This window comes from Acinonyx jubatus, chromosome B3 (genome assembly GCF_027475565.1).
Source record: "Acinonyx jubatus isolate Ajub_Pintada_27869175 chromosome B3, VMU_Ajub_asm_v1.0, whole genome shotgun sequence".
NCBI lineage: Eukaryota > Metazoa > Chordata > Mammalia > Carnivora > Felidae > Acinonyx > Acinonyx jubatus.
In genome coordinates this window covers 116,168,558-116,188,790 of record NC_069386.1, presented here as the reverse complement: position 1 = coordinate 116,188,790, position 20,233 = coordinate 116,168,558, and the positions used below count along the sequence as shown (strand labels likewise).

The following is a 20,233-nucleotide window of genomic DNA, read 5'->3' as shown; positions in this document are numbered from 1 at the left end:
CATTTGTAAGATGACGATACTAATAGTTGCCCTTCTCTTTCTGAGTTATATGGTCAAAGGGCCATGAAGGCACTTCTCAATCATAGGAGCACTTTTTGCCACCCTAATTAGAATGGACAGACTTAATGGTCTGCCGTAAGTATTACATATCCTACTTCTCAAGATCAGTAAGTCTAAATATTTAACGTCATCTATTAAGCTATTACCAGATGCCCATCATCTGCATTATTTCCCTCACCTCACCGCAGCCCTCTCAGGTGGTGGAATAGCCCTCTGTATATGTGAGAAGAGGGAGGCTCAGGAGAGCCCCTTGCCACAGGTGACACTACCAGGAACCGGCAGAGTGAGCCAGGACTCAGACTAGAGTCACTCAGACCTGCGCAGCACAAAGCCGGCTTTCGGGAACAAGTGAGTCCCTGGGGTGGGCCTCTTACCCGGCGGGCCCACCTTCACCTCCGTGCTGCGGCTGACTGCCTGGCTTCCACGGTAGGCACTGCACGTGTAGGAGCCCTCGTCTCTGGGCTGCAGGTTGTGGATCAGCAGTGTGCCATCTGGGGACTGGTAGACTCGATGCCCGTCGGCCCGCACCGGCAGCCCATTCCTGAAGGGGACAGGACACTGGGAGAGCCATCCACGGCCTCTGGTCTTGAGGCCCTGGGAGGCCATGCTGCCACTCCCAGCGCCCCAGAGCCCAGAGACAAAGGGAGGAGGTAATCACTGTGGACAGAGGACCCTCACTTCAAGAAAGAGATGGGCCAGGTGCCAAAAAGAACACTATCAGAGCAAAATAACTCAAAAGTAGAGGGAACTCACCCCAACTGAGCACACTGGTCTAAATTACCATGAATTTGCCTCTTACCCACAAGGGAAGCCCCACTCTCACTTTTTATCAACAACAGTCTTTCCAGCAGCTGTGTGGTGCCGGGCCCTGTGCTGGGCAAGCGACGTAACCGCTCCCTGCCTTGAGGGTACTGGGGTAGGTGTTTAGGGGCACCCTCCCTGAGGAAGACAGAGCTGAGACCCGACTTGAGAATGAGGAGGAGCAGCTGGCCAGGCAACGGGAGAACAAAGGGACTTGGGAGCTGGAAGGCAGAGGCCATGGTCAGAGCAGGGAGAGAAGTGGACAAGGCCTCAATGGGAGTTTGGACTGGACCCTGGGGGGAATGGAAGAGTGTGAACTAAGCAGGACTGACAGAGTATCTGCCCTTGGATGACTGGGCCTAGGACAAGCCTGAAAGCAGAGAGCAGGAAAGTAACTCCTACAGAAGTGCACACATGGGTAAGGGGAGGATGTGCAAGGTAAGGGAGGAGAAATGAAGGACCACAGTGGTTATTCAGGGTTGCTGGGTAATGGCGGTGCCCCTCCACCATGGGGAGATCCAGGGTGGGGAGGACAGGTCAACGGTGAGTGTTCTTTTCCACCATTTGGCATTCTGGGTGCCCATGAGATACAAAGAGGCATTGGATTTGAGGTCTGGACCCAGATAGTCTATCAGCACTGGGTGGCCCTGGAAGCCACGTGTCAACAAGGTTGCCCAAGGTGAAGTTAGACAAGCCAAGGACCAAGGACAGACCCTGAGGTGCATCCGCCTCCGAGACATTGGTGTGAAAAGGTAAACCAGCCAGGAAAACAGAAGCAGCAGCCAGAGAAGGAAGAACACCAGAAAACAGTAGTTTCCTGGAGCCAAGAGGAGGGAGCATGTCAGGAGGTGCAAATGGTCAGCAGAAGAACACCTCTCAGGTCATGTGGGGACTGAGATAACATCCAGAACGTTTAGGAACAGGTCAGTATCCTGGAGTGGTGGGTGGATGTGAGCCCCTGTGCAAGGACTGAGCTGTGAGTAGGGGGTGAACAGGTGGAGACCCCCAGTATGAACAGCCATACTGTGAGGGGGAGACTCCAGATGAGGCCAGGGTCTGCAGGGAAATACAGGGTCAGAGGAGGGTATCTTTTATGTTATGCTTTGAAAGCGGGGGCTCCTGAGCATGTTTGCTGCTGGTAAGATCAAGGAGAAGCAAAATTGAAGACAGAAGCTTGAAAGGGTAATCAGAGGCCCCACCTGATCAAGGTAGGCCTGCACCAAGAACAACTGCTGAAAAGCCTACGGAGGCTCCCTGCCTCCCTCCTGCGTGCAGGCCCCTTCCCATCCTGACATCATCTCTCCAGTACTCACCTCTGAGGCTTGATCAAGAACATCCTTCCCCTCCTCAGCCTTTAAGGCTCAGCCAAAGTCACCTGCGTTGCCACCCCTTGATTCCCCCAGATAGAAGGCAGCCTCAGCGCTCTGTGCACAGATAGCACTGATGGCAGACCTCTAGAGCTCAGGGGACACAGGGCTATCTCCTGCCTGGGGAGTATCTGGGGGGCTCAGATTACCCCCAAGACCCTCAGAGCCTAGGCTATTGCTGACACACTGCAAGGAGGAAGGGGGCCAAAAAAAAAAGTTGCTGAAAGAAGGAATGAACGAATAAAAGAGCAACTGATCTGGTGTAAACGACACTGAAGTCCCCACAGCTGAGTATACCCAGTGGTTCTCTACCCCCATCTCCAGATACTGTCAACTGTCATGACTTGGGAAGAAGTACTACTGGCATCTAGTGGGTGGGTGGCCTGGATGCTGCTGAACACCCTACAATACACAGAACTGCCCCAACCACCAAAAGTTATCAGGTCTGAAATGTCAAGAGTGCCGAGGTTGAGAGACCCTGGTGTAGCCCGACCAAAAGAAAGAGAGCAGTCCTGTGGGGCCCCGCTGTGTAGGGAAGGGGGTGCTGCCACCAGGCCTGCGGGTAGGAGTTGAAGAATGAAGGCCGCGGGCAGTGGGGAACAGCAGTATCGCTGCAGAAAGGTGAGCGTCTTCTCCAAACTACAAGCCTCTGAGGGCCAGGCCTGCCTGGAATAGAGCCTTACCTGGACCACCTGATGTTTACACTTTCTCCTGTCACCACGCATAGCAGCCTGGCCGTGTCACCCTCTGGCACCAGCATAGTAGAGGGCAGCTCTGTGATGGCCAGCTCCCCTAGGGCAAGGAGGAGGCATTGTCAGCCACCCACACCAGTCCTGCCCCACCTGTGCCACCTGACCCTCAGGACTGCCACCTCACCCAGAACTCTGAGCTGGACCCATCTCTGGTCTCGGTCCTGCCCGTTGAAAGCGACACAGGCATAGAAGCCGCCATCTTCCAGAGCCACGTGGCTGATGACCAGAGAGCCATCGGGCTGCAGCTGGTGTCTAGAGACAAAGCACAGTCAGGTAGCTCCTCCCCCAAGGGGCTGGAAGAAATGGGGGTGGGGTGGGGCAGGGTCTTCCTTTCCCCATAAGAGGCTGAGTGGCCCTTTCAGTGGGGTCTGAGCAAATCTAACCTTAGGCCCTGAGGTCCTCCAGATGCTGAGCTCTCTCGTTTACCTGAAGGTACCTGACTTTTAAGCCTGGCAATAAACCATTTCCAGTCTCCAAATACAAAATAATTCTGGTTTGGGTTTCTAGTTCTTGCTGTGCTCATTCAGTAGACTCAAATCTTGGTTCTGCCACTTAGGAGCTGTATGGTGTGTTAAACTCCTGTGTGTAAAATGGGGATAAAATAGCACCTACCTCCACATGGCTCTCCTGAAGACTGTATGATAGAGAACAAGCCTCATACTCCTAATGGGCACGATACATGCCCATGCTGTTATGGTTACAGCCAGAAATGGGTCTGCCTCCATTTTGTCCCTCAGCCATCACCTCTCCTTAGCTAGCCTGTTACTTCTGTCCACTAACCACAGTGGAAAGACCCAGAAACCCAAATGTTGGTCTGCCCAAGGAGCCCTACCCCCAGCGGTATCCTCTCTCAAGAGCCCCTGGAGTCCTGCTCAGGACTGACCAGAGGTGGCACCTGGCAGCTCCCTCCCCTGAGGCCTGGACAGGGTCAGGGGCTAAAGGCGGGACAGGAAGGGGAAGAGAGGAGCTGAACAAACCTGGGGGAAGAGAGGGGCTGCCCATCTCTTTGCCACTCAATGGCTGGGGGTGGGAAGCCCTCAGCACGACAGGTCAACCAGATCCGCTGACCTGGATGGGCGTCCACCACCCTAGGCTGGTTCCTGTCCAGAAGCAGCCTGCAGAACAAGCACCCCACAGCCATGAGAGGGGGGACTCTGTCTGCACAAGCATCTGACCCCTTCTCCCTCTCCAGCCACATTCAGCTTCCTAAGAAAGCTGCTCTGTGCTGGTCAGGACATCACCCATGTCCCCGGGGCAGTCTAAAAGCCACCTCCAGCTTTCTCGCTTTCCCCACCCCCAACCACCACCCCAGAATCTTGACTGTCTGCTCCCTGCCCTGCACATCTGCTTTGAGATCCTGCACATCTGCCCTGCACAAGGCACTTTGACTTGGGCCCCTCCAGCCTTCTGCAACCCCTCTATAAACTCCCATCAAGGCCATCTCAGGCTCTCCAGCTCCTGCTCTGCTTCCCTTCCCTCAGCTCCTGTGCCCTGGGCCATGGGCCAGTCTCAACTGTTTGGGGAAGGGAAGAGGGCTCCCTTTCCACCTCCCTAGTCCTTGCCCGGCAGAGCCCTGTGACCCCATCCACTCTCCCTTCCTTTCACCACTGGGACCCCCATTGGCCCTGGCCCTCCAGTGGGGTAGGCTGAGAGCAGAATGGCGTTGCTGCACTGTTACCTGGTCGTGGGCCGAATCTGCAGGGAGGAGACGGCCCCCAGGCCCCCCGCGTTCCCCACTAGGCTGGACTCCCGAGGACTGTGGCCCTGGGCTGGGTCCCTGGTCTGAGGGAAGGGCCTTGGCTCAGCCTCAGACAGCACGGCCACGTCACCCCCTGTCATGAGGCCAGGAGAAGGGGTGAGCTGTGGGGGGAATGCAGTGGAAGGAAGGAAGGGCCACGAGGCTGGCCAGGGACGTGTGGAAAAATGAGGGTCACAAGGGGGAAGACATCCACCTTGGCCCAACTGGAGCACGTGGTCCCTGCCAGCAGAAGGGGCCCCTCCAGCGTGGGGGCCCCTCCAGCGTGGGAGCACCCTGGCTCAGGCCCTCCCAGCCAGCGCCTCCCACCTGGGGCCATGACAATCCTCTGGGTGTGGGGTGGGGACGGAGACCTGTTCCGCTGGGCGTGGGGTGGGGACAAAGACCTGTGACACGAAGCTGGATCTTCTGAGAGTCACGGCCTGGCCTGCTGCTGCCACAGCTGTAGGTGCCAGTGTCCTCTGCCCGCAGGGGACTGATGACCAGGGAGCCATCGGGCTGCAGCTTGTGCCTGAATGAGGAGGACAGTGAGCCCAGGCCCTCTCAGGCCCCAGTGCTCCTACCAGAGTGCTCCTACCGTAACCCTGCCTGCACCCTCCCATCCCAGGGGAGATCACCTGTCAGAGGAGATGGGCCGCCCATCTTTCTGCCACCTGGCATGGGGCTCCGGGGAGGTGTCGTCTTGACAGAAGAGGCGCACTAAGTGCCCCAGGGCCGCCTGCACCAGGGCTGGCTCTGAGCCTGCCAAGCTGATCCTGGGAAGTGGGGGTGAGAACCTGCACTAACAACACAAGCGCCAGGGCCAGGGACCCCCCCTCCATCAGTGTCCCACCACAGAGAGCTCGGTGCCCATCCTGTCTCAGGCACCTTTGGGGTCACAGGGTCCCCTGGGAGGCCCAGCTCTAGAAGCCCGTGGCCTCAGGAATTCACTCCACCCCCACCCCGGCTCCCCACCATGCCCTTGGACGTAGCTACCTCAACCTGGTCCTGCAACAGCAGCAAGGGAGGTACAGAGCCCAGGGCGTGGAGAGGTCGGGAGAGAGAGCTCACACCAGATTCCCGTGTAGAACTAAACCACTGCTTGATCCCTTTGGAATTTCAAGTTTTACTTATTTGTTTCTATTCTCCCCAAAAGTCTCATTAATAGGACATAGTCCCAAGACTGTGGAACCCATACGAAATCTAAGAGAGAATATCACCATTTTGCAGGTCAAGAAACGGAGGCTTGGAGAAGTTGGATGAGTTGCCAAAGGTCACGAAGCCTGCAAGCTTTTCCAACTAGACAGGCCCCGGGGCGTCCCGGCAAGATCAGACCCAGGCACCCACCATCTATTGGCAAAGGCCCCCCCAGGCAAGACCATTTGGAGGATTTGAGGTTAGGGATGGGGCGGGAGGATCTGCGGACTTCAGGGTTTGAGCTCCAATGGGCGCAGCTCCTGACCTGGGGAAGGTAGGCCTCACCTGTAGGAAGAGCTGTGGGAGGGCGCCGCTGGCCTCCCGGCATCTCCGCCCAGTCCAGGGGCACTGGGCCCAAGCTCCTGGCCCAGGGGCCTCTCTCCAAAGGCCTGGGCGTGGCCCTCCTCTCCAGGCCCAGGCTCTCGGTCTCGCCACCAGAGGCCACCAGAAGGCAAGGGCCTCGTCTGGACTGTGGCCCCCGTCCTGTGCCCGCCAGCCTCTTGCTGGCCTCCAGGACCGCTGCCACCACCGTCTCTATGGGTGCTCTGGCCAGAGGCCCCAGGCTCAGGTCTGGGGGGCTCCTGTTGACGTCCCCGGCAGCTGCTCACGCACTCCTCTTCGGAGGCAAAGTTATTGCCGTTGCCATGGCACCCGCCATACCAGAAGCGGTTACACTGGCCCACGGAGGGGACGAAGTACCAGCGGGCGGCCCAGTCCGTGCAGGAACCATGGGCACTGGGCAGCAGGCACCGCACAGGGTAGGCTGAGGGGGCAGGGAAGGGGCAGGGAGGGGGCAGGCCATCAGGCTGCAGATACTGCCCCGGCAGAGCTCTGCCAAGAACTGCCCACCGCCCCCTCAGCCTCAGATATGGGAGCCAGGCTCTTCCCAAGTTCACAGAGCGGGTCTACACCCCTGTCTGGGCCCCTGACCTAGCCCTGGGGACAGTCTGCTCACTGCCCAGACCTACCTGGGCTGGGATCACCAGCAGCCTCCGGGATCAGCCCGTCCACCTCCACCCACAGAACTAGAGCGCTTCAGAAGGTCAGGGCCATGAGCAACCTGGACTGGCTCCCTCATGCCCCTCCCCATGCCTGACCCAGGTCCCTAGAGTACACACACGCACCGAGCTTGGCTTTGATGTAATTAGCTCGCGATAAGAACCCAGCCCTCAGCTCGCAGGGACATCTGTGAAGAGGCCCAGCCTCTGGACCCGCCTCCAGCCCCCAGCCAGCCTGTTTTAATGGCCTACCTTCCCAGCACAGCCCTGCTCTGCCTCTCTACAGACACAGAGGTGACTGTGGCTGGCCCCTGCGGGGGTCCCATCCAGGGACCAGCCTCCTGCAGACTCTGACCACCAGCCCATCTGGCTTTTGAGGTCCCCATGAGGGTCCCTGCCGGTGCCACCCACATATCCCACACTCCAGTCTCAATGACCTCCCTCTAGGACTCATCCCAGGCAGGGTGGGGACATCCCTGTCCATCTGGGCTCTGACCACCCTATACCATCTCTGCCTCTGGAAGGGGCTGAGCCCCCATGGTGGGGGCAGGGCAGGACAAGCCTTCCTTGTCTGTGGGCGCCCTGCCTACAATTCTCCCCAACTCCCACAGCAGTCAGATGGTTTCAAATGCAAACTGTTGGAAACAAGAACAATATGGCACTGTTCTCTGACCTGGCACCTAGCAGGTGATCAGTAAATATTTGTCAAAGAAATGAATGAATAACTGAGCTGGTAGGAAGATCTGGGTGGGGCTCTGTGGTGGTTAAGGGGGGCAAAGCGGGACCACAGCCTACTCACCAGGAAGGATGAAGGGGCATCCACTCACCATAGCCGGGCTGGCCCACACAGCCTTCCCCAAGAGGACCAGCAGCAGAGGCCACATTATCATAGCAACAGCCAAACCGGGAGCCCTGGCACTCACTGGGCTCCTTCTGCTGAGCCTGGGGCTGGTGGGCCTTGGGAGCCTGCGGAGGAAACCCAGACTGGGAAAGTTGGGAATAGGTCTGGCTCTTGGTAGGGACTCTAGGCTGCCTGGGGAAGGAGGACAGGAAGAGGGAGGGACAGAATTGCAGTACCTCAGCCTCAGGGGAAGGTCAGATGGACCCCCCTGCACACACACACCCCCACTCCAGCCTAGGCCCGTATCTGAAGCCCAAGTGCAGAGAGTCTGGATCACAGTGGCGCTGAACAGGTGCGGGACTCCTGCCCACTCATGTGAACCAGACACTTACTGTGGAAGCCACTGCTCTCGACACCGGCCTTCTCCCGGTCTTATCACTGCTGTAAGATGCTGCACAGCCAGCTTGATGGGGCCCCTCAGCCACAGACACCCCATCAGGGCAGCACCCGTACCTAGACAAGCATCACACAGCAGTCTCGTCACCACCCAACCCCTGATCCCCACCCTCACGGGATCCCCCGAGCTTCCAGCATCCTGGAAACTGGGCTCTGAGGCTCCCTACGCTGGGAGCTGAGCAGTTGAGGATCCGAACGGAAGACACCGTGTCCTTCCACATGGGGCATACCATTCTGCATGCCAAGCCACATCCACCAACCACTCAGTGGCAGCCAGGGACACAGCAGTAACACGATAAGCAGGGCCGTGTCTCCTGATACCTGACGGTTCCTCAACTCCTACCCAAGGCGGAAACCCCTAACCGAGGAGAAAATTCACTAAGCCTGCACAAATCTTGGCTTCCCGGGTAGGTTTTACAAAATCGCAGCAGATGGGGGATGGGGAAAAGAGGGGTGAGCAGAGCCCTCCTCCTGTTTCAGCTCTGTCAACCACAAGACGGGAAGGAAGGGGAAAGAGGAACACATCAGAGCTCCTTCCGTGTGCCAGGCACCCTGGGATGGTTCCATCCTCACGGCAACCCGGCCTGTGGCTGTCACTGTTCCCAGTCTCACAGAGGAAGCCAAGACCAAAGGAATAACTTGCCCTGATCACGCAGCACACAGCGGATAGATCGCCACCGGGCTGCTGGCCCCAAAGTCTGGGCTCTCAGCGCCCCAGCCCCGGAGAGACCGGTAGCCTGGTTTGGATCTGGAAGCTAGAATTCTATCCCACGTGCCTTCCCAGAGCCTCAGGCTACACCTCAACGGGCTGACTTCGGTAGCGAAAGCGGAAATTCTTACCCCCACTCTGCACATTAGGAAGGTAGTGACAGGAAGCAGAGTCCCCAAGACTGCACAATCAGGGCAGCTGGGAGATAACACCTCGGAAGTCCCATCTCTGAGCTCTGCAAACCCCACCCCCTCTCTGCTCGGAGTCGCTGCCCTGCCCATCAGATACCATCCCCCGGCCCCATCTCCCTTCTTTGACTTGGTGAAGAGGAAGAGGCACCTACCTGCTCTGCTGACATGAGGCCCCAGGACAGCCCTGCCACTGTGGCCCAAGAGATACAGTGTGGCCATCAGGACAGCACCCATAGGGGCTGAGTCTGCAGTTGTGGGGTGCCAAGCCAGACTGTCTGTGTGGGGATTGCTGAAAAGAGGGGGCTGGGGCTGGCAGGTGGAGGCCCTGGGCTCCTGTGGGGTTTCCTTGGGCCGAGGGCTGCTCTTGACGGGCCCACCACTGGCCTCTGGAATCTAGAAAGAAGAGGAAGCAAAAGACACATGAGGTGTCCGCCTGGACACCTCTCCATCTATGTCCACACCAGACCTACCTCTCCCCAGCCCCCCTAAACCACCTACCCCCCCCAACCTCCATCTCCAGGGCCCTGTGTTGGGGGCTTCCACTGAGCTTCTCACCTGAGGTGGGGGCCGCCTGAGGCCCCAGAGATATGCGAGGATCCCTGGGGCTGGTGTGCATGTCCTGCATGCTGGGGACGCCTGCAGGGAGTGGGCAGTCAGGCCACGCCATGGCCACGCTAACCACCACGTGGTCCCACCCCACCACTCAGGCAGCACCTGGGGCACCCAGGACAGCAGAAGCGAGAATGAGCAGACCTGTGATTTCCTAAAACACCCTTCCCCTGTTTCAAGAGTCTTTAGTCCTAGAAAACACTAATGTTACATGTTGCGCAAAAAGAAAAGCCAGATATAAAATTAGCATCGGTGTTTGATCCCAACTACGTAAAACAAAGCAATGATACTTTTAGATTGAACTGATGAAAAGACAAACAATCCAATTAAAAAATGGGCAAAGTGGGGCACCTGGCTGGCTCAGTTGGTAGAGCAGCCAACTCTTGATCTCAGGGTCGTGAGTTTGAGCCCTGCGCTGGGTGTGGAGATGACTTTAAAATCTTAAAGGGGTGCCTAGGTGGCTCAGTCCGTTAAGCATCCTACTCTTGATCTCTGCTCAGGTCACAATCCCAGTTTTTGAGTTCGAACCCCACATCGGGCTTTGCACTGATGGTGCAGAGCCTGCTTGGGATTCTGTCTCTCCTCCTCTCTGCTTCCCACCCCCCCCCCGCCCCCGGCTTGTGCACCTGCTCACTCTCTCTCTCTCAAAATAAATGAACTTTTAAAAAATGAAAATCTTAAAAAAAATAATTTTAAAAATGGGCAAAGAACTTGAACAGACATTTCTCCAAAGAAAATATACAAATGGCCAATAAGCACACGAAAAGATGTTCAACATCATCGGTCATTACAGAAATACAAATCAAAGCCACAGTGAGATACTCCTTCACACCCACTAGCATGGCAGTCATCAAAAAGGCTGAAGTGGGGCGCCTGGGTGGCGCAGTCGGTTAAGCGTCCGACTTCAGCCAGGTCACAATCTCGCGGTCCGTGAGTTCGAGCCCCGCGTCAGGCTCTGGGCTGATGGCTCAGAGCCTGGAGCCTGTTTCCGATTCTGTGTCTCCCTCTCTCTCTGCCCCTCCCCCGTTCATGCTCTGTCTCTCTCTGTCCCAAAAATAAATAAACGTTGAAAAAAATTAAAAAAAAAAAAAAAAGGCTGAAGAAATGTCAGTGAGGACGTGGGTGAACCGGAACCCTCAGGCACCGCGGGTGGAAATGTAAATTGGTGCAGCCACCATGGAAACAGTTCGGCAATTCCTCCAAAAGTTAAACATAGAATTATCATAGAGCCTAGCACTTTCTAAGGCATACACCCAAGAGAAATGAAAACACATGTCCACACAGAAACTTACGCATGAGCATTTATAGTAGTCTTATCTGTTAGGGCCAAAAGATGGAAACAACCCAGATATACATCCATAGAAGAATGAATAAGCAGGTTGTGGCATATCCATGGAATTGTTATCAGCCATAAGAAAGAGGTCGTGCTGATGTGTGCTCCAGCCTGGATGAACCTTAAAAGCATTCTGCTGCCTGGGTGGCTCAGTCGGTTAAGCATCTGACTCTTGATTTCAGCTCAGGTCCTCATGACCTCACAGTCACGGGATCGGACCCTTTTGGGGGGGGGGTGGAGCCTGCTTAAGATTCTCTCTCCCCCTCTCTTTGTGCCCTTCCCCCCACACCGCACTCTCTTCTCTCTCAAAATTATAAAATTGAGAAAAATAAAAACATCCTGCTGAGTGAAAGGTAGGCACAAAAGGTGTATTATTCCTTTTATACGATACATCCAGAACAGGCAAATCCATAGAGACAGAAAGCATATCAGCTTACCAGGGAAGGCAGTTAGGGTTAGCGGGGAGTGATTACTTAAGGGGGTACAGCAGGGTGCTTTTATGGGTGATGAAATATTTTAAAACCAGAGGAGAGCGGGTGATCGTACAACATTGTGAGTACACAGCACCAAAGCATACACTTTGCAACAGTTAACGGTATGTTACGTGAATTTCACCTCAATAAAAAAATTCCATATTAAAAACACTTGTTTCAAAAAAAAAAACACAATTTGATTGACAGATGAAGGGATGGGAGTAAATCATGAAAAAGCACATATAACAAAATAGCAGGTATAGAATTTAAGTGTGGGTACATGGCTGCTTGCTATACAGTCCTTCAACTATTCTGTATGTTTAAAATTCTTCTCCAGCCTTCTTCAAAAAATTAAAACTAGGCGTCTGGGTGGCTCAGTCCATCAAGCGTCCAACTTCGGCTCAGGTCATGATCTCACAGTTCATGAGTTTGAGCCCCACATCGGGTTCTGTGCTGTCAGCCCAGAGCCTGGAGCCTGCTTCAGATTCTGTATCTCTCTCTCTCTCTCTCTCTCTCTGACCCTTCTTTGCTTGCGTGCTCTCTCTCTCAAAAATAAAGATTTTTAAGAAATTAAAAGTAGAATTACCACATGACCCCCAGTAATTCTACTACTATTTACCCAAAGAATACAAAAACACTAATTCAAAAAGATGTATGTATCTCTATGTCTATTGCAGCATTATTTACAGTAGCCAAGATTTGGAAGCAACCTAAGTGTCCATCGACTGATGAATGGATAAAGAAGATGTACATATGCACAATGGAATATTACTCAGCCATAAAAAGAATGAAATCTTGCCATTGGCAACAGCATGGATGGATCTAGAGAGTATAATGCTAAGCAAAATAAAAGAAAGACAACTACTCTAGGATTTCACTCATATGTGGAATTTAAGAAACAAATGAACAAAGAAAAAAGAGAAAGAAACAGACTTGTAACCACAGAGAACTGATAGCTGCCAGAGGGGCAGCGGGTGGGGGGTGGGGGAAATAGGTAAAGGAGATTAAGAGCACATTTACCACGATGAGCACGGAGTAGAGAATTGTTGAATCACTACATTGTATACCTTGAACTAACGTAATGCCGTATGTTAAATATACTGGAATTAAACAAACAACCAGGCCTGTCTTCCTGAGCAGATGAGGGTCTGCTCAGAAACATGAGAGGTTTTTTTCACCACCTTATTGTCCAACTTGGTAATAAACTTACGAAAAATCATGAATTATACCATTCCAGTGGGTGAATTTTATGGTATATACTTAACCACTTCAGAGTTATCAAAAAGATTTTTTGTCATAAAATGGAGAAAACCACAAAAGGCTGAGTAAGTATGAACAGGAATTTTTTTTTATGATGCATAACAGCACTCACCCCAAAATGCTCCTGGTGAAAGGTTCTGAGCACTTCGTGGGGGGGGGGGGGGTGGGGGGGGTATGGTGGCAGGATGGGAGTGGGGGACTTCCTTCTATTTATCTGTGTGTTTCAAATTTTCCACAATACGCATATTACCACATAATGGAACAAAGTTATAAAAACTAAGTGAAAATTCCATCTCCACAAGGACTAGCTCTTGCCAGCCCCCAGGGAATATTCAAAAAATACTTTAGGGCCGGAAGACCCTAGCAGATACGCAGTAAAATCTGTTTTCGTTTCATGGCCTCTCCCACCCAGGCCGAACCCCGGGAGAAGGCAGACACACTCTCTCCCCAGTTCCGTCATCTCCTGAGGGCACCCCCAGCACCGCATTCACAGGCCCCAGCCAGCAGGCCCCTCTGTCAGCTCAACTTGAAAGGCACCTTTCTGCCCAGCCCACCCTGCCCCGGCTTCCCCTCTTCTCACCCACCTTTCACGCTTAACTTGGAGTCCGGGGCCCCTTCCCACGCACCACGTGGGCCCCAGGCTCTGCTGGGCAAGTGCCTGGCCCTTCCTGTTCAGGGGCCCTGTGAGCGCTTGCATTTCTGCAGCCTGCTCCCCGCCAGGGTCCTGCTCCCACAGGCTCCGCTTCAGACTGTCCTCCTAAATAGCTTTCACGGTGTCACTATCAACCTGCAAAGCTTTCAATGGCTCCCCTGGGCCTATCGCACAAATTTTTTTTTTGATTTATTTTTAACGTTTATTTATTTTTGAGACAGAGAGAGACAGAGCATGAACAGGGGAGGGTCAGAGACAGAGGGAGACACAGAATCTGAAACAGGCTCCAGGCTCTGAGCAGTCAGCACACAGCCCGACGCGGGGCTCGAACTCACGGACAGTGAGATCGTGACCTGAGCCCAAGTCGGACGCTTAACCGACTGAGCCACCCAGGCGCCCCCCTATCAGACAAATTTAATCGGCAGTCCCGGCCTGAGGTCCCCAGCCCTAAGAGCCCCACCTACCCTGGACAGACCTCCTGCCACCACCCCCGCACCCTGGCTGAGGGCTGGCTCTGGGGCCCTACTGGCCTCAGGCAGAGCTAGCTACTGAGCACTTGGAATGTGACCAGAGTGACCGAGAAACTGAGTTTTACGTTTATTCTAATTAGAATTAACTTAGTTTTACACTTAAAAACTGATGCTCGATTCACTTAGTGGAAAATGCTTCAGTATGTTTGGAACAACTTCAGTATGCGAGTCTACTCTTCCAACTGTACATTTTATGAAATCTAAATATAGATCAAGTATGCCAGTGAAATTTTAGCAACTGAATTAAGACATGCTGTCTGAGTGATGCACAGAATTTAGAAGATTTATTTTTTTTAATCTTGTGAAAAAAAGAATGTAAAATATCCTGCCATTTTGTATAATGCTTACATGTTAAAAATATTTAATTGGGTTAAATAAAACATTATTTTAAAAAAATGTTTTTAATGTTTATTTTTGAGGGGGAGAGGCAGAGCGACAGAGCACAAGCAGGGGAGGGGCAGAGAGAGAGAGGGAGACACAGAATCCGAAGCAGGCTCCAGGCTCTGAGTTGTCGGCACAGAGCCCGATGTGGGGCTCGAACCCACGAACTACAAGATCATGACCTGAACCGAAGTCGAACGCTTAACCGAGTGAGCCACCCAGGGGCCTCCCGCCAAACACTATTTAAATTAAGGAAATTTTTAAGTAATCTTTATACCCGACAACATGGGGCTTAACCCACTACCTTGAGATTGAGTCACATGCTCTACTGACAAAGCCAGCCAGGCGCCCTGAACAAAACATTATTTAATATAAATTCACCTGTTTCTTTCTCCTTTCTTAAGTTTATTTATTTTGAGAGAGAGAGAAAGAGAGCGAGCGAGCAGGGGCGCACAAGAGGGGGAGGGGCAAAGAGAGAGAGAATGGGAGAGAGACAGAATCCCAAGCAGGCTCTGCACCATCAGCGCAATGTGGGGCTCAAACTCATGAACTCTGATATCATGACCCGAGCTGAGATCAACAGACGCCCAACCAACTGTGCCACCCAGGCGCCCCTTCTTCCTACTTTTTAAATGCGATTCTTAGAACATTTTAAGTAACAGATGTGGCTTGCCCTCTATTTCTGCCAGCAAGTGCTGCTCTAGAAAGAGAAGGAACAGAGGCTTCCGCAGGACTCCCCTGGGCACACCAGTTAGCACCACAGCGTTAGTAACAGTACCTACACCCCAGAAGCCACCTAAGTTCTAACTTCCCGCCCATCGTGGACTTCTGTCGAGAAGTCAGGAGATGAGAAAACGTTCACACACCAAATGGCTGTAAGGGGGGAAAGCATGCACAAAATCCCATACACAAAACAAGGAAACACACTCGATTCATCGCACTAACGCATGGGATCGAGGCAATCCCACTTGTCTATATGCTGCTTTCCTAATATCTTCCAATTTTCTACAACGAACACAGATTATTTTTATAAAAGTAGCAGTGAAGGTTATTTCTTTTGCACTTCAGCCTGGCCTGAAATGCTTTCTGTTTCCTTCCTTTCTACCTATGTGAATGCCTCTCTGGGGCAGGCTCAGGGCCACCTCTTCCAGGAAGGTGTCAGTGGTTCCAGGGGGCTGGACTCAGAGGAGCTGGAGGGCCCTCCTGCTCATGCACCACAAAGGCCAGGCCAGGCCGAGGCACCCCAGGAGCCTGGCCCAGGGGCCCCCACACGGCCTCACCACCACTGCTTCCGACCCTTTGCTTATCAAGCTCTGTGTGTTCAGGCACAGTGCCAAGTTACCATCGTAAGAAAAGCACCCTTATTAACCCCACTGTACGGGTGGGCAAATCGAGAATCAGAGAGGAGAGGCACTCACCCAGAGCCACGTGGCTGGTCAGCAACAGAGAGTAGAGACTTAAACTCAGGTTAGCTGCTAACTCCAGACAACTTGCTCTTAGTCACCGTGGCAGGGGCCTCCCTTGGAGGTCTACCATCGTGGCTCACGGGGCCCTCACCACTAGCACGTCAGGGCCAAACACACCTTCCTACGGTATCAGGGGCTGCCACCCACACTCCCCTCCTCCCAGCTGAGCCCCAACCCACATTCTTCCTCTATATCCCGTCCTCACACCGAGCAAGTACCGGCCTCTGGGCCCTTTGTCCTGCAGCTCCTCGTACCTGGGACATCTTTCCCAGTCAGGATGGGGGTGAGGGGAAGGGGAAGACAAGGGCAGGAGCAGTGTGTGAGGACAAGCTCTCCTGGACCACCTCCCTCCTCTGTACTCAATCACGCAGTCATTCGATGATAAACATTTACCGAGTACCCACCTCATGGTAAGTTCTGGGGGGGGGGGCGGGGGAACTTAAGGAAGCCAGTAGGCCTGACAAGCCGTATGCAATCACTGCGGCACAAGGAAATAATCCCAAGAGTGACAGCAGTTACGTGGGCTTTGGGGGGTGGGATGGGGACACGGCCTCAGATGGGGAAACCGGGCTGATCACGGGGCTGCACAGAGTTAGAGGCTGCGGGCGGCAAAGCCTTCAGCAGACAGAGACGCAGGAGCCCCGCCGGTGCCCGGGTGGCACTTAGGAAGCGCTGGCTGGTTCGTGGTGAGGAAAGAGGTCAGGCCAGGCACACTCCACACCCCCTCCACCCCCACCCCGTCCTCACCTGGAGGAAGGTGGCAGGGCTGTGTGTTACAGGGCTCCACCTCCCCAGGCTTGGACTGCGCCAGGCTCCCACAGCGGCTGGGCGGCCCGAGGGCACAGACGACCTGGCGACGCCGAGTGCCCGAGCTGCAGCTCTTGGAGCACTGGGGCCCGCGGGGTAGGCGTGCAAACAGAAGGAGAGAGACCCTGAGGCTGGGGGTCCCCACAAGGAAGGGAGGGGGAACACGCCCGGTAATGCAGGTCAGACCCAAGCATGGTCAAGTGTCCGGCCACCTGTCAGAGACCCAAGGGGCCGGGATTGGGCAGCAGCCATGGAAGGGAAGGAGGCAAGTGCTCACTAGACCCCAGGCGCCCACATGCCAGGCCTGGTCGCTGACGGGGGGACAGTCTTCATGCACGCAGGGCTCAGAGACGGGGGGGCGGTCCTCCAAGGAGCACGCTGTCGCCTGGAGCAGAGACCCCTCGTCGCCCCGGCAAGTGACACTCCGCTTCCGGATCCCGGCACCACAGCTGACAGAACACTGTAAGGACCAGGCTGTCAGCAGGAGCTCATCCTCGCCCGGAGGAGCCATGCCAGGGCAGACAGCTGGAGGCGCACCTGCCGGCACGGAGGGTGGACAGCACTCTACTGCCCACGTCCGGTTCCTGGGCTCAGGGAGGCTGAGTCACTCTTCTGAGGCCACACAGCCTACACCAGGGCTGCTGACACCAAGCTTAGGTACATTTTCCACATCCCCTCGTTCGGAAGTTGGACATATGTACGTGCCAGAAGCAGCTGACCAGCAGCCCCAGACAGTACCAGCTCCTCCCTCGCCCCCAAACAATGGGCTCAGCTGCTTCTTCATGCCAAGGCAAAGCTTTCCCACCCTGCCTGGGATCCTGGAGAAGGAGGAAGAGTCCAAGAAGCTCCTCCTAGCCCCCACCTTGGCCACAGCTCCCAAGACCGCCTAGCAGGTCACTTTACCTCCCCGGATCTATTTCCCCAGCAGAGGAGAAGCCTCCCAGTCAGACTCTGCTGCTGCCCAGGCCCCCAAGGCCCAGCACCTGATTTCCTCCCCTCCTTCCACCCCCACCCCAGCCCCTTCTAGGCAGGGGCCTCACCTCTCCCCAGGGCTCCGCGCTCCAGGATGCACAGCGCTGCAGGTTGCAAGGCCGCATGGTGGGGGGCTTCCCGGGCAGGCCTGCACACCCGGCCTCCTCAGTGGCCTCCTGGACGCCAGCCCCATCAGACAAGACGCAGTAGACAGAGCGGGACTGGGAGCCGCCGCCACAGGAGGCTGAGCAGGGCGACCAGGGCCCCGTCTTCCAGCTGGCAGGGAGCAGGAATCTGGTCAGGCTGGCCCAGCAGCAGGAGCCGGAGCCCAGGCCCAAGCTGGCACCGGCTGTCACACGCAGAGTGGACTGGGGATCCCCCAACCCGGCCCCAATCTAGGCCTGACAGGTGCAGGGGGGAGGGGAGGCAGAAAGCTCTGCACCAAAGGCCAAGCCCTCCACTTGCCATCTCCCACCACCGAGCACTGGTCCCTACAGCATGGAGCCTAGCTGCCCGTTTGAGCTTTCCTGTCCTCACTCGATCCCCCTTTCTCCTTCTCACCAGGTGCCCTGTCGTCCCCAGCCAGACTCCATTGCCACTGCATCTGACCTTAGCTGGGACATCTCCCAGAGGGGTCGTGCTCACCCACTCGTGGAGTGGTACCGCCCGGCCCTGCGGCACCAGGACCAGAGGACAGGGCAGCCCCGAGTGCACCATGCAAAGCCAAGCCCACCACCATCCCGAGAGGCCAGCTGCCACCAAGGCCATGAGAGTGGAAGGACTGCACCAACGTGGCAGGGAGCCTGTGGCCTGCAGATTACCTGTTCCTGCAGGCACGCTGGGCCCCAGCAAGGTGCCACGCTCTGGGCTGGTGCAGGTAAGAGGTCCTTGGTGCATGAACAAAGGCATGGCTGATGCCCACAGGCCCTCTGGCCCGATCCCTGGCCCACTTCTTGGCATCTGCCAAGTCCCCTGCTGGCTCAGACAGGGCCTCCAGTACCTTTCCCCACTCTCCCACCACCGGCCTGGACATTCTGAGCACTGGGCACACGTGAACGGACAGAACAGCCCTGGATCTCATGCCCGTGCCCCTCTACCGCTTTCCCCCCGTGGCAGCTGCCTCTGCCCCACTCTGGCCACAGCTGTAGGGAGACCTGGACCAACCCAACTGTTTGCTCAAGTGGCCTAGAGACCACACTGCCTTCCTATCCAAGGGCCCGGGCCCCACCATGGGTGGAGGGGGCTGGCAGAGGCCTCACCGCTTGGTCTGCGGACAGGGGTGAGTGCTGCAGGGGCGGTGGTCAGTCGGCCGCAGCTGGGGCTGGCACATGTGGTCAGGGTAGACCTCGTTGTCAGTGGTGCAGAACACTGGGCGGGACTGGTGACCTGTAGAGGCCCGGCCATCGCGGGCAGCGGGGGGTCAGTCAGCCTCCACCAAACGCATTCTCTGGGCTGGGCATCATTCTGGACACACCCCAAGTGTCATCTTGATTCTCAGCCGACCCCCTAGGATACGTGCCATCGTCATCTCTGATTTACAGATGAGGAAACTGAGGTTTGAGGAGTATGATCTGCTGGTGATGGAACCCTACTACGATGCATGGTCATCGGCTCCGAGCCCAGCCTCCGCTGCCACCTCGGGGAAGCCTTCTTTGGTTCTCTTAGCTTAGAACTGGGGGGGACCCTTCATGGAGTGCCCAACCCCTGGGTTTCCTCCAGGTGACCCCCAAGACATGCAAATGTCCCACGTACGTGTCCATCTCCCCGGGGCTGCCCTCACCTCCACCGCACTCGGTGCTGCAGTCACTCCACGAGCCGTGGCTCCAGTGGAAGCCGGCCCGGGGGCTGCCCAGGGGCAGGTGGTACTCGTAGCTCACGCCTGGGTTGGGCTCCTGGCTGAGGAGCTGTGCGGGAGGGTCCTCACTGAGGCCTGCCCCCAGTGGGATCCCTCCTCATCAGCAGGACAGTGGCCCCCACCTCGCCTCTCGGGGAGCAGGTGGCCCCGCTCCCTGGCAGCCCCTCACCTCAATGACTAGGGGCTCTGAGGTGGGGCCACGAGCCAGGAGCCGCTCAGGCGCCAGGTCCCCCTCGGCCCCTCGCTCGTAGTGCAGGACAGTGCTGGCCACAGGCAGGGCCCAGGCACCCCCGATGGTCCAGTGCCCGTTGAGGTAGTATTCGCCACGGATGCTCTTCACCGCTGCGCAGAGGTGAGCCGCCCGGTCAGCAGCTGGGGCAGGACCCACCGCCCTGCCACAGCCCAGACTCGCCCCGGACCACTCACCCAGGAAATTCCTGCTGGCGGCCGCCTCCTCCACCCGGATGCTGGTAGCCCCCGAGGGAATTATGAGGATCTGGTTGTAGCCTGCAGGGGCAAGGATACTCTGGGCCCACCCATGCCCCGGCAGCACAGACGGGGTCAGGGACAGGCAGGGCTGGGCAGCTTGGGGAAGAGTCCTCCAGAAGGGAAAGTGGCCCCGCAAAGGCGAGAAGGGTCGGCAGGCTTGGGTGCCCAAACTGACTGGGGATTGGGGGGAGGGGGGAGGGGGGAGGAAATGGGGACCGTGGGGGAGGGTTGAGCAGGGGCATCCAGCTGGTGGCAGTGTGAGATCACACTTGCCAGATTGGACCCTCCCAGTGCCATGA

At 56.0% G+C, this 20,233-nt stretch overlaps 1 protein-coding gene across 8 annotated transcripts in view; it reads right to left on the bottom strand.

Annotated features, from left to right (window-relative positions):
* Window positions 1-20,233, bottom strand: part of PAPLN (papilin, proteoglycan like sulfated glycoprotein) — a 43,163-nt gene that overhangs the window by 10,572 nt on the left and 12,358 nt on the right. For 4 of the 8 annotated variants that reach the window (XM_053224672.1, XM_053224670.1, XM_053224673.1 and 1 more), the window contains exons 8-27: window positions 19,872-19,952; window positions 19,615-19,787; window positions 19,371-19,494; window positions 18,850-18,976; window positions 18,412-18,477; window positions 17,659-17,866; window positions 16,896-17,078; window positions 16,559-16,700; window positions 9,663-9,743; window positions 9,260-9,500; window positions 8,144-8,264; window positions 7,738-7,894; window positions 6,198-6,675; window positions 5,354-5,491; window positions 5,123-5,247; window positions 4,659-4,812; window positions 3,958-4,095; window positions 3,105-3,232; window positions 2,912-3,020; window positions 435-601 (exon numbers count right to left, since the gene is read on the bottom strand). In XM_053224672.1, coding sequence (XP_053080647.1) covers window positions 435-601; window positions 2,912-3,020; window positions 3,105-3,232; window positions 3,958-4,095; window positions 4,659-4,812; window positions 5,123-5,247; window positions 5,354-5,491; window positions 6,198-6,675; window positions 7,738-7,894; window positions 8,144-8,264; window positions 9,260-9,500; window positions 9,663-9,743; window positions 16,559-16,700; window positions 16,896-17,078; window positions 17,659-17,866; window positions 18,412-18,477; window positions 18,850-18,976; window positions 19,371-19,494; window positions 19,615-19,787; window positions 19,872-19,952 — 3,141 coding nt within the window. Of the gene's footprint in view, window positions 1-434; window positions 602-2,911; window positions 3,021-3,104; window positions 3,233-3,957; window positions 4,096-4,658; window positions 4,813-5,122; window positions 5,248-5,353; window positions 5,492-6,197; window positions 6,676-7,737; window positions 7,895-8,143; window positions 8,265-9,259; window positions 9,501-9,662; window positions 9,744-16,558; window positions 16,701-16,895; window positions 17,079-17,658; window positions 17,867-18,411; window positions 18,478-18,849; window positions 18,977-19,370; window positions 19,495-19,614; window positions 19,788-19,871; window positions 19,953-20,233 lie in introns of those variants that run through there. The other 4 variants (XM_027066089.2, XM_053224671.1, XM_027066090.2 and 1 more) reach the window with 4 other exon arrangements.